At 47.5% G+C, this 16,665-nt stretch overlaps 1 protein-coding gene across 1 annotated transcript in view; it reads left to right on the top strand.

Moving 5' to 3' along the window:
- TRAM2 (translocation associated membrane protein 2) overlaps nucleotides 1-16,665 on the top strand; it is a 53,685-nt gene that overhangs the window by 10,048 nt on the left and 26,972 nt on the right. Inside the window, exon 2 of the mRNA XM_054022763.1 lies at nucleotides 16,557-16,620. Within this exon, the coding sequence (XP_053878738.1) occupies nucleotides 16,557-16,620 (64 nt within the window). The remainder of the gene's footprint in view (nucleotides 1-16,556; nucleotides 16,621-16,665) is intronic.

Here is a 16,665-nt window from a genome sequence, read left to right as displayed (position 1 = left end):
TCTCAAACTGTTCAGATAAGCTTGTTGCTAAAGCACACTTGGGAGGTGCAGCAATGCTACTTTGTATAACCTGTACTCACTAAACTTGGACACTTCCCATGCCTTGAAAGTAGGTGGTTTTAGTTAGTCTAAACCAAAAGCACATCTGGATTCTAGGGTTACCACACAGCTTGGTAGGAGGAGAGATGAAACTATTTTACCCAGAGCCGATAAAGGTCAAGTTGCAATGATTTTTCCTGTATTCTTGTTCCCATCCTTGTTTGGAACGTTCACCGCCGTCATGGTCCTGAATCCTGATCTCCCAAATATGACCCTGCCAAAGGGAGGAGGCTGACAAATGAGCTCCTGTTTCCAGACTAATACTAAATATACTCTGCCCTATTATAGCACCCTCCACGAAAAGCTCTTAAAACGCCGTACAAACAGTAACGAATGAAGCCTCACAATAGCCCTTTGTTGTAGGGTATTGTGTCATCTGTGTCTGATGGACAGGGAAACCGGAGAACACAGAGGTGAAGTGACCTGGCCAAGGTTGCAGAGTTTGTGGCGGAGCTGGGATTAGAACCTAGATCTCCTAGTGCGGTGGGAATAAGTAAAAGGGAAATGTGTGGTAGACGAACTGTTGTATGTTAAAATAGGCCGGTATATTTGGACAGTGTGTTGTGAATCAGATGCTAAAAAAAAGCCCTCCTTTTTATTCTTGAGCCTCAGCGTTCAAATCTGGGAGTCCAAATTATGTGCAAGTCCTATTCTGATGCATCTGGAATGTACTCGGATTAACAGGTGTTTATTTTTGTTTCAATGGGCACTCAAGCCCTCAGAGGACAGCATTAGGAAGCAATGCGTATATTTTTTTAAATTGTGTGACAAACATCTCATATGAACAGAAATATTTTAATGCTGTAAGGAGGCTGTGGAATCTCTGTCATTGGAGGTTTTTAAGAACGGGTTAGAAAAACACCGGTTGCAGACAGTCTAGATAATACTTAGTCCTGGTTCAGTGCACGGGACTGGACTAGATGTAGGGTCACCAGATGGCCCAATATTATAGGGACAGTCCCGATTTTTGGGTTTTTTTCTTCTATAGGCTCTTATTACCCACCCCCACCCCGTCCCGATTTTTCACATTTGCTGTCTGGTTACCCTAACTAGATGACATATGAAGGTTCCCTTCCAGTCTTGCATTTCTATGATTTATTTCTCAGCAAACTTCCGGGGCAGGGCCAGGTTTATGCATTTAAAGGTGTTGTAAACCAAACCCAGTAGCCCGTGAGCTGCGGACAAGTATGTGGGCACACCTGAAAGTGAAACTAACCGGGTTCTGACTAGAAACTTTTTGTCAGTTTCACTTTTGATTTTGCTGCATGACCTGCAAAGTGCCAATAGCTTGAACAATGAAGTACATGGGGTCAGGATTTTAAGATGTCCGATTAAGACCTATTAAAGGGACCTGGTTTTCTGAGGGGGAGGGGATGCCCTTTAATAGGTCTGTTTTGGATGCTCAGAATCTCTAGTCACATCTAAAAATCTTGACATTTTAAAATTCCAGCTTTAATAATCCAAGGTACGTCAGTAACAGGGCCATGAATTATTGATATATGGAGCTGCACGTGCTCTAGGTTCTCTTCTAAAGGCGGGAAAGGGCATCCCAGCATTTATCTGGGATAAGCAGCTCCCACACTAAGAATTATTTTGACTTCATTCACTCTCAGTTATAAGTAAACAGGTGGGCTGTGCATTGTGACTATACGTCTTCAAATACTTGTCATAAGAATTGTGCGGTGTTCCTTTTAATTTTTGGATCCCATTATCCCATTCACTTCCCTATGGCATGTTGAGTAGTTCCCAATGTGAAGTTCCTCTAATACTGGCAGTGCTGTATTTGCTAGAGGTGACTGTACCCCTCCCCATGCTGAATTTTTCTTCTTGGCCCAGATATTCTCCTTAGCTGCACAAGAAGCTGCTATTCTGACATCCTCACAAGGTTTTGATTTGTTGCACCATTTGCCAAGGATGGCGCTTGTTGCATTGGACACAAAGGGTGTTGAAGGCTATTCTAGCATGTGCCCCCCCCCTTGCCAAGGGTTCTGCTAGATGCAAGCAACTGAGGGCATGTCTACACTGAACAAACAGTGCCACAGCAGAGAGTCTGAGTCCAGGTCTACATACTAGGGATCACGCTGCAGGGCTAAAAGTAGCAGTGTAGACGTTCCTGCTCAGGCTCTGAGATACACCCCCTCGCCGGGTTTCCATGCCTCCGCTCCGGTCCGAGTGGGAACGTTATACTGCTATTTTTAGCCCCGTAGCACAAGCCCCATGAGTCTGTGTGTGTAGACCTAGGTTCTGAGGCTTACTGCTGCAGGCTTTTTTGTTTTGTTTTGTTTGCAGTGTAGACATACTGAGTGACTGTTGGATGCCAGCCTAGTGCTAGGATTGGGGTTTTAATGTCACCAGTTTAGGCTCTCATTGGATCAGGTGTCAGTATCGTATTCACAGGAGCAGATTCCCGTCTGAGTGACTGGGAGATTAAAACCCATCTGGCTAGTAGCTGGAGTAGGGCAGGAGGGCTGTAATTTGCACAGCATTCGGGAAGCTTCGTTTTGGCTAATGCCGTCCCTAACCCTTGCAAACAGTTCTGTGCAAACAGTAGCTCCTCTCCCATCCGCTTGCTCATTACTCATTCCCCTAATCTGACTGTTCTCCACGTCACCAGCTGGCATTGCACTCGATGGATTCCAAACTCCAGCTGGTGCCAGCGTGTTTACGCAGGCAGCAGGAGAGCCTGGCAAACGGCCCGCGCCCAAGTTGCTGCACAGCCTTGCAAAGAGAGCGCAAGGTAAAGGCATCTTGGAGCTGAGACACCGGTTTATGTTCTCGCCTGTGGTGCCTGTGAGGGAGGCGGGGCTGGGCTGCTGCTCCTGTGCTAAAGGGAAGGTGGTTTGGTGTCTATTTCTCAAGATGGTCCCAGGCTGAGGGTGGTGGTGATGGTTTAACATCTGTATGGTGGTAGCACCTGGAGGCCAAACAGCTATGGCGGTGGGTGCTGCATAGACAGACAGCACATAACCGTCACTGTCCTAAAGAGCCGACAACCAAGAGGTGAGATTTCCAAAAGAGTGTAAGTGACTTAGGGAACGTCAACACGGCAACCAGGGGTGTCCTTTCCAGCTCAGGTAGATGTACCTGTGCTAGCTTTCATCAGGCTAATGCACTCCCAATAGTAGTGTGGCCGATGGCTACGTGGGCAGTGACACGGGTTGGCTGCCCGAGTACATACCCAGTGTGTGAGGGGTGTAGCTAGCCTGTCCCATCACCCACATAACTCCAACGCTACTGCTATTTTTGGCTCACTATCTGGATCAAAGCTAGTGTGTGTACATTTACCCAAGGCAGAAGTGACACCCCCTGGCTGCAGTGTCAATGTACCCTTAGGAGCACAAGTTCCTGGGAGGGCTTTAACTTCCGCAAGTCCCTGGGGCTGAGGCTCCTAAGTGACTTAGGGTGGTTTGATAAGCCCATTCCAGACCCCATTGATATTCAGTGAGATTTAGGTGTCTCACTCCCTTCGTCTCTGAAAGTCCCAGTCTACAAGATGAGACATAACAGGTAAATGAGACAAGCAGGCTGAGGTGAAGGATTCTGGGTATAACACAAATCCTAGGATGTGCCTAGTTCGTGGCCAGCTTTGAGCTGATTGCAACTTGCCACCTGCAGTCTGACCTTTCCCTCTCTGGTGCTGTCTTCCTCTTTGGATCCACCAGTACCTCCCAAGTGACTTACAAAGGGTTCTGCTTCTTTCTTTTCTACTTCAAGGACTTAGAAAAAGCTGTCACCAGCGCCTCCAGGTTCTGCGTGCCCATCTTTGGACCAAATAGTTTTACAGTTGCTGTTTCTATTATAAATTTATTGGACACTTAATGCGGTTCATCCTAATGCTTTGCAAACACCAGTGCTGGCCATGCCCCTGTGAGTTTGGGAAGTCTTATCCCCATTTTACTGATGGGGAAACTGAGGCACAGAGCAGTTGTGGCTTGCCCAGAGGCACAAAGCCAGGGCTAGAGCTCCTGAGTTCCTGTTTCACTGTCCTGTGCGTGGGCCAATAGATCACGCCCCTCTGTCTGCACAATACCCTGGATTATGTTAAACAGCATATGGCAGTACACTGGGTGGTATAAATACTTGGTGCCACTCCTGCTCCAAATGAAATTATCAAGTCACATCAGCTCATATACAGGGGGTCAAATACTGGGGTGACCTCACTGTGATGGGTACACACTGTTATGACTGAGCAGAATTTGACACTCTAATTTACATGTGGCCAGCAGGACATTACAGGTGTCCTGTTAAATACCCCTCTTGCCTGCCAATGGTGCATGTAGCCTGTCTATACAGCCATGTATTCATCTTGCTGAAGTCCTGATTGTCCCTTCTCCATTCTCTCTGCTTGCTTGTTACCTGCATTTTGTTTCAGTTTAGATTGCAAGCACTTTGGGATCTGAGTGTGTCTGCACAACCCCCAAAATGATGGGGCTCTGGTCTCAGGGCTTCTCTACACTTAAGATGCTACAGTGAGGCATCTGCTATAGTGCTTCAGTGTAAAAAACACTAGCCATCCAGATAGGAGGGGTTGTTCCATCGACACAGGTAATCCACCTCCCTGAGAGGTGGTAGCTAGGTCGATGGAGGAATCCTTCTGCCAACCTAGCACTGTCTACATGGGACATAGGTCGGCTTAACGTTGCTGCTCAGGGATGCGGATTGTTCACACCCCTGACCAACGTAGTTAAACCGACGGAACTTTCTGGTGTAGACCAGGCCTCAGTCTTTAAATCAAGACTGGAGGTGCTTCTAGACCGAAATGCCCTCGTTCAGCCCCACCACTTTGGGCTCTGAGCAGGAATCGGGGTGGGGGGGTGAAATGATGATGGCCTGTGTTCTGCAGGAGGTCAGTCTAGATCAGTGGTCTCAAACTCACGGCCCGTGGGCCATCTGCAGCTTGCGAACTTCCCCAATGTGGCCCGTGGGGCTCCAGCAGTTTTGGGGCCGGGTCTCTCCCTCGGCTCCACCTGTCACCCCCGAGTGCTCCCCTCCCCCCCAGGTGATTTAAAATGGCCTGGGGCCCTGGCAGTGCAGCGGAGCTGAGCGACATCTGCCTGCTCGCTCCACGTGTCTACTGGCCCCTCCCTGCAGATCAGGGGCAGGGCTGTGCCTCCGCGTGCTGCCCCCGCCTCAAGTGCCCCTGCGGCCAATGGGAAGCTGCAGGGGCGGTGCCCCCTGGCCCACCCCGCTTTGGAGCCCCAGGTAAGCACCGCACCCTGAACCCTCTTCTAGAGCCTGCACCCCCATCCCCTTCCCACACACCCCCTCCTGCCCCCAAACTCCCTCCCCAAGCCTGCACCTCCATCCCCTTCCCGTCCACAAACTCCCTCTAAGAGCCTGCACCCCCTCCCCACACATCTCCAGCCCCCAAACTCCCTCCCAGAGCCTGCACCCCTCCTCCCTCCCAGAGCCTGCACCCCCCCGCCCTCCTCCTGCACCCCCACCCCCCTAGCCCAGAACCTGCACCCAGCACCCAAACTCCCTCCCAGGGCCTGCACCCCTCCCCCCTCCTCCTAAACCCCCACCCCTTGCCCCAGCCCAGAGCCTGCACCCAGCATCCAAACTCCCTCCCAGAGCCCAACCTCTCACGCCTTCTGCACCCAAACTCCCTCCCAGAGCCTGCACCCCAATCTCCTACCCAGACCACCTCCCTCACCCAAACTCCCTCCTAAAGCCTTAGGCAGGTGAGGGGTGGAGTTTTGGGGGGCGGGTTCTGGGCATCATGAGTGACATTATTGGCTGGCTGGGAGGATTTGAGGACTGGCACTGGCCCTAAAGTAAACTGAGTTTGAGACCCCTGGTCTAGATGATGAGAGTGGGTTGTTCTGGCCTTAAAATTTTATTTGCCCTGAGAGGGCACAGCTAATCTTGCCAATTAGGTTAAACAGTGGTTCCAATTGTATTCTTCCAGTGACTTCATTGTTATTAATCTGGGCGCTTCCGGGTCAGTGGAGACCATAGAGAGCAGAGTTTAGTTTTAATTTGTAACCACATCTGGAATGGTTTGAAGCCTTCGTGTGAAGTTAGTGCCAGTGGTGGGTATCCGAATGAACGCTCCAAAGGCTTCGGTCCTCTGTGCATAGAGCATGTACAGTAAAAGCAGCAACAATGCAAACTTCCTCCCCACTTGGGAGCGAGAAGCAGTACTCAGGGTATGAACTTTGACCCTGCTAGTGCCCCAAGGCAACATCACAGTCACACTAAAGAAAACCAGAGTAACCCAATGAATTGCTGTAGAAACACTGTGTGCCTCGACTTGGACTCTCTAGGCAGCCCACTTTGCTGGACTTGCATAGCAGATACAGTCACCAGCAGGTGAAACTGGCTAGGCCTGTGAATCTCTGATCACATGGTGCTCCTGGGTTTCTCCCTAGAGGGACAAGGAAGACACGGGTGTTATCGGTGGTAACTGACAGTGTGTGGAATAATTTCACACTTATAGAAATTCTGATTTAGTATGAAGGAAAATTTCACAGTCCCTGTCATATCAGCCTCTTTAAAAGCTGCCCTTGTGCTTTGGTTCCACCTCACATGCAGATAGGAATGGGGGGAGGAGGCGGGGTTGGGAAGAGAATCAGCTTCCAGATGCAGAGAATGAAAATATTTGGTCCAAGGTCCATGGCTGGACCTGCTGTAGTGTTAGACAGAAGGCCTGGCAACAACATTACTGTCACAAATCTCGTGAGCCCTCAGGCCTGCAAAGCCGTTGCTGTGTAGCCCAGGAAGGCTGGGATTCTCAGTTCCCTACTGATGTACCACATCTGTTTCCAAACCTGGCTGGTCATGAGACTTCAGACATTTAAAACTGAATCATTCTGATGACTAACTTGCTTTTGATTCCTTTCCGCTTCAGTTCAGACATGGATTTTAGTAGTTGCTATCTTGATTTCCAAAGCTAGTAGAAAACCGTGTTTTGTGCCATCTGAAAGTTTGGAACCCTGCTTTGAAATAGCAGAAATCGTTAACTTTAGCCATTCATGAGATTGTCTGCTAAAATCACATTGGAATTGACCAGAGCTTTGGGAGTAAAATGGTAAGGATGTTGTGGTGTTAAGGTATGAAATCTTGCAACCAATCATGACTGGAAGTCCTTTTGTGAGCAGTACAAGTGCTTTAGGACCAGTAAACTTTACAAAGCCCTGATCCAGTGAATAGAAAGAAATACTTTTGTTCTCTACTATGTGTCCCTATTATGTGGCACAAGGTCTCTGAGATATTCACTAAGGATTTGGATTGCAGGTGGGCTGCAGGAGACCGGAATTCTGTTCCCCCACTCAGCCGTTGACTCGCTGTCTAACCATGGGCAAGTACCTCAGTTACCCATCTGTAAAATGGAAATGATACAGGGCTCCTCCTTACAAATCTGAGACATACAGATTATAGCGCTGTGTAAGTCATAATGTCACTAGCTATTATTGCCTAGTTATCGTGTAGGGCTTTTTAGAATACAACTGAAATGCAGCAACCTCTGGGGTGGAGGGTGGTTGCTGGGCAAACAATTGTCATGCTCAGTAGTTGTGCGGGAGAGAAGGGAATGTTTGGCCAACACGGTGGGCAAATCCCTTTCTTGTATTAAGTGCTATGAGACCTTTAATATCCCCACAGAATCTTTGTTTTTTTTAAGGCCTTATCTGAAAGACACTGAGACAGATAGTTGCAGTGTTTTATAGATTGCAGTCTTCTAAATGGCAGTAGTTAACCTTTAGTAAATGCAGCTTCTGTCTATTTGTGTTGAAGCTCACAATGCACTAAGTCTTTTGTTGCTAAAGATCTCCACTTGCCTGCGTGGTATGGAAGAAGCTAGATGGTTCATAGGGGGTGAATAGAAAACCTGTGTGTTGCCACTTGCTTGGAAACATTAACGTTCCCAATGTTCCAGGTTTTAATTCTCTGATTTCAATACAGACGATTCAGCTTGTCGCATTTTGTTACCCCAAGTCAAGTGCTGGCTGCTAACACTGCACTCTGCGGTGAAGGGGGTCTTTGCAAACCGTGAATTCCACCTCCCCTGCGAGGTAGGGTAAATACTCCAATTTGGTAGCTGGGGAAACTGATACACAAATTAAGTGACTTGCCCAAGTTGACTTTGTCAGTAGTTCTGACAATAGAAACCAGGAGTCTTGATTCCTATACAGTGCTCTTCATTAGTAGATCTCAACTCGATGTACAAAGCAGGTCAGTATGATTATCCCCATTTTACAGATGGGGAAACTGAGGCCCGGGGGCATGTGACTAGGCCAAAGTCACCCAGCAAACCAGTCGCAGAGCTGGGCAGAGCTCCTTGGTATCCTGAGTCCCAGGTCTTTGCTCCATCAACTAGACAATACGGCCTTTACATTAAATGGCATCAGTGCTAGTTGATATTTATCTGAATTCTCTAATCACCTTTGTGTGTGTCTGTGTAATAACAATATATTTTACATTGTAAAAATTACTCTAGATATTTAATTACCTTCTTTGAGAAGGTTACTGGCCTAGTGGATAGAGGGGAAGCTGTAGATATGATGTATCTTGATTATAGTAACTCCTTTGATACATGACATTCTCATAAGCAAACTAGGGAAATGTGGTCTAGATGAAATTACTACAAGTTGAATGTAAGTCTGATTGGAAAAACTAGTAGTTATCAATGGTTCCCTGTCAAACTGGGAGGACATATCTAGTGGGGTCCTTCAAGGGTGTGTCCTGGGTCTGCTACTATGCAGTATTAATGGCTTGGCTAATAGTGTGGAGAATATGCTCACAAAATTTATGGATGATACCAAACTCGGAGGGGTTGCAAGCACTTTGGAGGACAGGGTTAGAATTCAAAACATTGGATTCTTGATTCAATCTTGATACACTAGAGATATCCCATCTCCTAGATTTGGAGAATTGGTCTGAAATCAGCAAGATGGCATTCAGTAAAGATGAGGGCAATGTACTTCCCTTACGAAGGAAAAATCAAATACGTAGCTACAAAACAGGGAATAACTGGGCCTAGGTGGTAGTACTGCTGAAAATGACCTGGGGTTGTAATTAGGCTTGGCAGAGTACGATTTTTATTTATTTTTTAAAATAAATTTGATGGATAATATTGATGCTTATTTTTAAGCATTTTTTTCTATTATTGATTTACATTTTCACTGTTGCAGGGAATTATTGGGGGTGTCAGATAATCATTTAATGACAATAGACATTGAGATTCAAAAAGTAAAAACTTTTTATAACCATTAAAACACAAATTGTCAACATCATGTGTCAAAATACACAAAGTAAATATCCTCAAATCAAACTCTAATACAGTCTCAAGCAGCATTTTTCTTACTCTGCCTATCTGTAAATTTCTGTTATCATTGATGGAGGTATTTTTCCATCTGTTTGTGTGTATGTGTAGTAAAATCAACATTTACTGAAATTTACCGGTAAAAATCCAACCCTTCCAAGCCCAGGTATAGTGGATCACAAATTGAATATGACTCAACAATGTGTTGCAGTTGAGAAAAAGGCTGATATTAACAGGAGTTTCATATGTAAAACATGGGAAGTAATTGTCCCTTTCTACTTGGTACTGTGTCAAGTTCTGGGCACCACATTTTAAGGAATATGTGGATAAATTAGAGAGAGTCTCCAGGAGGTCAACAAAAATGATACAAGGTTTAGGAGGGGAGGCGGGGCGGGGTGGGGTGGAAGGGCTAGCTCAGTGGTTTGAGCATTGGCCTGCTAAACCCAGGGTTGTGAGTTCAATCCTTGAGGGGGCCATTTAAGGATCGGGGGGGGGGGGAATCTGTCTGGGGATTGGTCCTGCTTTGAGCAGGGGGTTGAACTAGATGACCTCCTGAGGTCCCTTCCAACCCTGATATTCTATGATTATCTAAAACCTGACCTATGAGGAAAGGTTAAACAAACTGGGCATGTTTAGACTTGAGAAAAAAAGACCTGGGTGGAACCTGATAACCATCTTCAAATCTGTTAAGGGCTGTTCTCAAGAGGACAGTAATCAATTCTTCTCCATGTCTCCCAAGGGTTGGGCAAGAAGTAATGGGCTTAATCTGCAGCAAGAGAGATTTAGGTTAGATATTAGGAAAAACTTTCTAACTCTAAGGATACTGAAGTAGGGAATAGGCTTCCAAGAGAGGTTGTGGAATCTCCATCATTGGAGGTTTTTAAGGACAGGTTAAACTTGTCCGGGATGGTCTAGGTCAGTGGTTCTTTTCTTTCACGGACCACTTGAAAATTGCTGAGGGTTTCGACGGACCGCTTAATGATCTTTCCAAATGTTGTTTGTACTGTGCACTTTGGATAAAAGCGCTATAAAAAAAGTAATAATAATTTAATGTTGTTTTTTTTTGTTCTACAAATAAAAGCATACAACTCATATTTTAATATCAATAGTCTTACCTTTCTAATGCGATGGATGTGCCCTCTCTCCTCAGCCACGGCAACCCCCGAGCTGGGGCTGGGACAGAGGGGGGGTCTCTCACCCACCACAGCCCTGCACATCCCAAATTCCCCCCCTCTTCTCACCCCACTGCCCCCTCCCACCTACCCCCTATTCCCCCCAAGGCCACCACCTCATCTTACGTGTGCGTCTTCTCCAGGGTCCAGGCACTTAATTAGTGGAGCCACGCCTGCTGCCTCCACTAATTAGATGGGTGGCCCTTCATTCTCTTGTGTGCGGCCGCCCAGGCGCGCACCTTAAAGGGAACTATCCACAGACCACCTGAATGGAGCTTGCAGACCACTGGTGGTTTGTGGACCACAGTTTGAGAACCTCTGGTCTAGGTATACTTTGTCCTGTCTCAGTGGAAGGGGCTGGACTATATGGCCTCTTGAGGTCCTTTCCAGCCCTATGTTTCAATGATTCTCTATATAAAGTAGCTTCCCAGAGACCACACAATGCTCCCACACACTTGTATTTCCCTTCTTCTAAGCAATTTTACGCTGTTGTCTTCTCTTCTTTGTTCTTAATTTAGGAATGCCTATACTGGATCAGACCCAGTCTATCTAGGTCTGTATTCTGTCTCAGACCGTGTCCAGTACTAGGTGATTCGAAGAAAGGTAAAATAAACTGCTATTATGAGCTAGCCTGCCTCCCAAGGAAAGTTTCTTCCTGACCTCTGTTAGTCATAGCTCAAAGTATGAGGTTTTATAGCCTCTTGGAAGAAAACATAAAATCATCACTAATAAAGATTGCAGATGCTGCAAAAATTGAGAGCGTGGTATATGATGAGGATAGATCACTGACTCAGAGTGATCGGGATCACTTGGTAAACTAAGTGCAAGCAAACAACGTCCGTTGTAATACAGCAAAATATACCCCTATGAACAAAGAATGTAGGCCATGCTTACAGGATGGGGACGCTGTCCTGGGAAGCCGTGACTCTGAAGAAGACTTGAAAGTCATGGTGGATAATCGGCTGAAGATGAGCTCCCAGTGCAACCCGGTGGCCCAAAGTTAGGCTAACGTGATCGGGAGATGCATAAACCGGGGAATCTTCAATAGGAAAGGAGAAGTTATTTTACTCTGTGTTTGGCACTGGTGCAACTGCTGCTGGACTATTGTGCCCGGTTCTGGTATCCACAATTCAAGAAGGACGTTGATAAATTAGAGAGGGCTCACAGAAGAGCCATGAGAATGATTAAAGGTTTAGAAAACCTGCCTTGTAGTGACAGACTCAAGGAGCTCAGTCTATTTAGCTTATCAAAGAGAAGGTTTAGACGTGACTTGATTACAGTCTATAAATACTTACATGGAGAACAAATATTTGACAATGGGCTCTTCAGGCTAGCAGAGACAGGTACAACTCAATCCAGTGGCTGGGAGTTGAAGCTAGATAAATTGAGACTGGAAAAATGTAAATTTGTGACTGTGAAGGGAATTAACCATTGGAACATCTTACCGAGGGTCGTGGTGGATTCTCCATCACTGGCGACTTTTAAATCAAGATTGGATGTTTCTAAAAAGGTTGTAAATTCTTTGGGGGTAGAGATCTGTATGGTATTTATGGTCATGCAGGGGACTGGACTAGATGATCTCTGAAGATCTCTTCCAGTCCCATGATTCTATGGCATTATAGAGGCAATCACATGTGTGGTTTGCCGTAACATTTTGTTACTCATACCCTTTTATGTGCAGTTTCCTAGTGGATAGAGCACTGGACGGGGACTCAGGAGACCTGGGTTCTATTCCACTAACTTGCTGGGTGATCTTGGGCATTGCTGCTCTGGGCCTCCGTTTCCCCATCTGTAAAGTGGGAATATGAAACTGACCTCCTTTGTAAAGTGCTTTGAGATCTACTGGTAAGAGCAAGATATTATTATTATTTTATTAGGGTCATTGAGCTGAATTGCACTTCCGGTTCCCATAGCCTTGTGGGGACGTTAGAATTGGATTGAAGTGACTTCTCAGTGGACTGTCACTTTGGGGGCATGATTCGAATGGGCAGTTCATGAACTTGTGTAGTGTGCTGTAGGGTCAATCCACATCAAATCTGTGCAGCACGAGGCTCAGGGTACGGTGTGATTCTAAACTCTGGGATGTGCAAGTTTTTGAAGGTTCCCAGGAGTTCTGTTCAGAACTAGCACTGCAGTCTCTCCCCCAGCCAGATAGTCTCTCTCTGTGAAGTGGGATGGGAAAAACCTGTAGCTGCTGTTTACTTTTATACTAAGCAACTGGTTTATTTAGACAGGCACATGTGCCTTAACCTTTAGCACTGTGCATACCTAGGCACCTCAGGAAAAGTGATCTGGCTTTCAGTGGGAGTTGTAGGAGCTCTGCACCTCTGAAAATCAAGCTACTTTTATTTAGGTTCTGAACATTAATTAAGCAATCACTTTGGCGGGATCTGAGGAATAAGTGGGTTTAGAATACCTAGATCTTGTATTGCACTTTTCATCCATAGTTTTCAAAGTGCTTTCCAAAGAAGGTCTGGGTGGTTATCCCCATTTTACAAGTGGGGAAACTGAGGCAGAAGGAGGCTAAAGTGACTTGCCCAAGGTGACCCAGCAGGCCAGTTGCAGTCAGGACTAGAATCCAGGTCTTCTGAGTCCCAGTCCGTTTCTCCGTTTGCTATGCCACACTTCTTCTCATTAGTAGCTCAGTCACCCAAGACTGAAATTCCTGCCTTAACCGCTCAGTGCCTCAGTTTCCCTACCTCTCAGAGGTGATATGCTTGAGTCACGGAAGTGGTTAGAGACCCTCGGTGGAAGATGATAAATCAAGTGGATACATCTAATCAAATCCATCTTCTAATGAGGCCGGTTGAATTGCAGCAATCTCTGCCCAGGCAGCCTGCCTACACCCCATTGCGGGCTTTACTGTCATCCATGCAATGTATGGAAGGCGCAAAGCTCTTGAAGTGCTCAGTGTCGCTGTTGATTGGCTGGCCCTGGAGACAGTAGCTGTGCTGCATCGATAGCATTTGATCGCTGTGGTCTGTCAGGATAGAGCCTGGGGTGTCAGCTCTGGCTCTGTTATTTTAGAGCTGTGGAATTGCTTGATTTAATGCTGCCTTCTCCCAGGCATGCCCACCTTTGGGGCTCAGTTGAGCGTTGGTGGCCCAGGCTTTGCTATGGGAGCGTGCGCTTCAGGACCTGCTCCCTTCCATCTCGCTCAGGGTCGGGTTTCTGGTATTGTTTTTGGCTCTGTTTCCTGGGGCGGGACGTAGGGAGTCCTGTCTCGCTCAGCGTCGCAGCCACACCTCCCGCTTGGCCTGTCGTTCGCTTGGACCCTGCTAGCCTGCGGGCAGATGGATCCATTTTGTGACTGAACGCCAATGAAAATGCAGCCTTAGATCTTGGTGCCAGATGGCCTAGTTGCCTTGTTCCCAACCTTTCCCCAGCCGAGCAGCGTGGACTGGAGTCCCAGAGAGCATGGGCGCGATCAGAGCTCCGTGCTCCTGCAATGAGGAACTGGAAACTAATACTTGTCTACTTCTTCTTCCTGCCCTCCCCTGACGGACTTCACACTCACCTCTACTGCCATGCTAACCTCTCCCCACCTGAGCTCCCAGTGCAAACCTCCTCTCTTCTGGTTCTGGGCCCAAGGGTCGGATTGAGATCCAGCAGCAGCACCCAATCACAGCCTTCCAGAATTATAGAATCATAGAATATTAGGGTTGGAAGAGACCTCAGGAGGTCATCTAGTCCAATCTCCTGCTCAAAGCAGGACCAACACCAACTAAATCATCCCAGCCAAGGCTTTGTCAAGCTGGGCCTCAAAAACCTCTAAGGATGGAGATTCCATCCCCTCCCTAGGTAACCCATTCCAGTGCTTCACCACCCTCCTAGTGAAATAGTGTTTCCTAATATCCAACCTAGACCTCCCCCACTGCAACTTGAGACCATTATTCCTCGTTCTCTCATCTGCCACCACTGAAAACAGCCGAGCTCCATCCTTTTTGAACCCCCCCCCCCCTTTCAGGTAGTTGAAGGCTGCTATCAAATCCTCCCTCACTCTTCTTTTCTGCAGACTAAATATAACCCAGTTCCCTCAGCCTCTCCTCGTAAGTCATATACCCCAGCCCCCTAATCATTTTCCTTGCCCTCCATTGGACTCTCTCCAATTTCTCCACATCCCTTCTGTAGTGGGGGGACCAAAACTGGACCCATACTCCAGATGTGGCCTCACCAGTGTCGAACAGAGGGGAATAATCACCTGTAAGTTCTGGCCTTCCTCCCTGCATTGGGCAGCCCTTGCTCATCCCCAGCCTTAACACCTTCCTGAACTCCAGAAGGCTCGTAGAGTAGCCAGCTCACCAAGGACCGAACACACGTGGGATTTCAAGGAGCAAAGAGACCATGCACAGATGCTGGATGGACACTTGAGGTTATCATGCACAATACAGACACATGATTTTGAAAAATCGTAGCCCTGGTATCCTTGAGGTGTTGCGAGCAGGATAGAATTAACCCTGAGGTGCTTTCCAGGCTCTCAGCCCAAAACATGGACTTTACGGGATGTATCTATAGACGTGTGCCATCTGCAACAGCTTCCATTTGATTCCTAAAGCTGCTTTTCCTCCCCACCCAAGGAGTCTTAACAAGCATCTGCCGCTCTCCTCAGTGGTTCTGGCATGGCTAATCCCTGCGTCTGTCACCAGTAGGAGGGATTATGGTAAAGATCTGCTGGCTAAACCTGTTTACAATCTACAGCGCTTTGCACCCAGCACAGGGCTGAGGTTATTCTGGGGAGCCTGGGCATTCATTTGTGAACCAAAGCCAGTTAACGTACTGTGCTGGTGTCCCTAGGAGCCGATTAAAACCAAATAGTTTTCAAAGTCAAACACAATAATGCTTTAGCCCTCTCTGGTTCCTCTCCTTTTTAAGAGTAAGAGGCTGGGGTGGGTGAGTGAGGGCCTGTCCCTCAGCCTAATGTATTGCTCAGTCCTTTGGGGGCTTTGTCACGCTATGACTAGAAATCCTGGTTCCTCCTTACAAGGCTCCATGTAAAGCATCCTTAGATTGAACTGATCTTGTGTGATCACAACGTGCAAGGATGAATGGAGCATGCTTCATCCTGAAGGACTTGGGGGCACTTCACAAATGGACAAACGGGGCACGTAAGGGCGCAGGGCGTGTAATTCCGTCCTGATCGCTAGCTGTCTGTAAGTCTGTCCCCCCCCCCCCCCCCCCCACTCCCCATCGCTTTCCAATGTGGCGCTTTGCTTCTTAGTCCGGCTGTTTGCATGGCTGCTCCGTAGTTAAGTTTAAATCCAGTTTCACTCCCCTCCATGATATGATATCATGACTAGAACGTGGTCCCGCCTGCCCCTTTGCCATTTCCCTTTTAAGCTTAGTCTGTTGCAGCAAGGTGAAGGCCCCAAAGAAACAGCTGATGCCTCCTGTTTACCCACAGAAGTGGTGCAGCGGGGCAGAGTAATCTCCTCCCCCCACGCTGCCCTGCTGGTATGTCTCAACCCTGATTTTAAGGGATCTGCTCTAGGCGGTGAGCTGCGATGATTAACAGGAGCTAATAGTGGTAACAGACTTCACCTGCAAACTGGATTGGACAGAAAGTACCAGCCTTGCCCAGGACGCCAGCAAATCGTCGTCTCCACCCCCCTAGTCTCATAAATCAGTTTAGACTGTTGGCTGGGCAGAGGATCTGGACTTAACCAGTATGCACTGCAGTGTGATTGGGGATGGGACATGTGACCCAGGGGGAAAGAGGTTGCGAACAGGACTGGACTTTGTCTCCTGCATGGAGTTCCTTGTGATTGGTTACTGAGCAGTCGACTTTGTGGAGCAGAGGCAGCTGGCTAGGAAGAGGCAGAGGGATACAAACAGATGTAGCTGGCTCTAAACAGGGGACCGACCCTTTGCCATGAGCCGCACAGAGCTGGGATTTCAGTGGGGACGGTTCCTGCAGGGTGGATTGTTCTGACTGCCCCTCCCCCCAAATATCCCAATCTGTACCTGGTTCATTGAAAATACTATGATTTACTTTAACCAGGTGTGTGTTTTGTCTTTAACAGGCGACCGCCAAGACTGCCTTCCTATTCATCTTACCTCAGTATAACATTAGCGTGCCTACAGCAGGTAAGAGCAGCCACACCAGAGCAGCAGCCCTGCATACAAATCCTC

This window comes from Malaclemys terrapin, chromosome 3, assembly GCF_027887155.1.
Source record: "Malaclemys terrapin pileata isolate rMalTer1 chromosome 3, rMalTer1.hap1, whole genome shotgun sequence".
Classification (NCBI taxonomy): Eukaryota; Metazoa; Chordata; order Testudines; family Emydidae; genus Malaclemys; species Malaclemys terrapin.
This window is presented reverse-complemented; position numbering and strand designations above follow the sequence as displayed.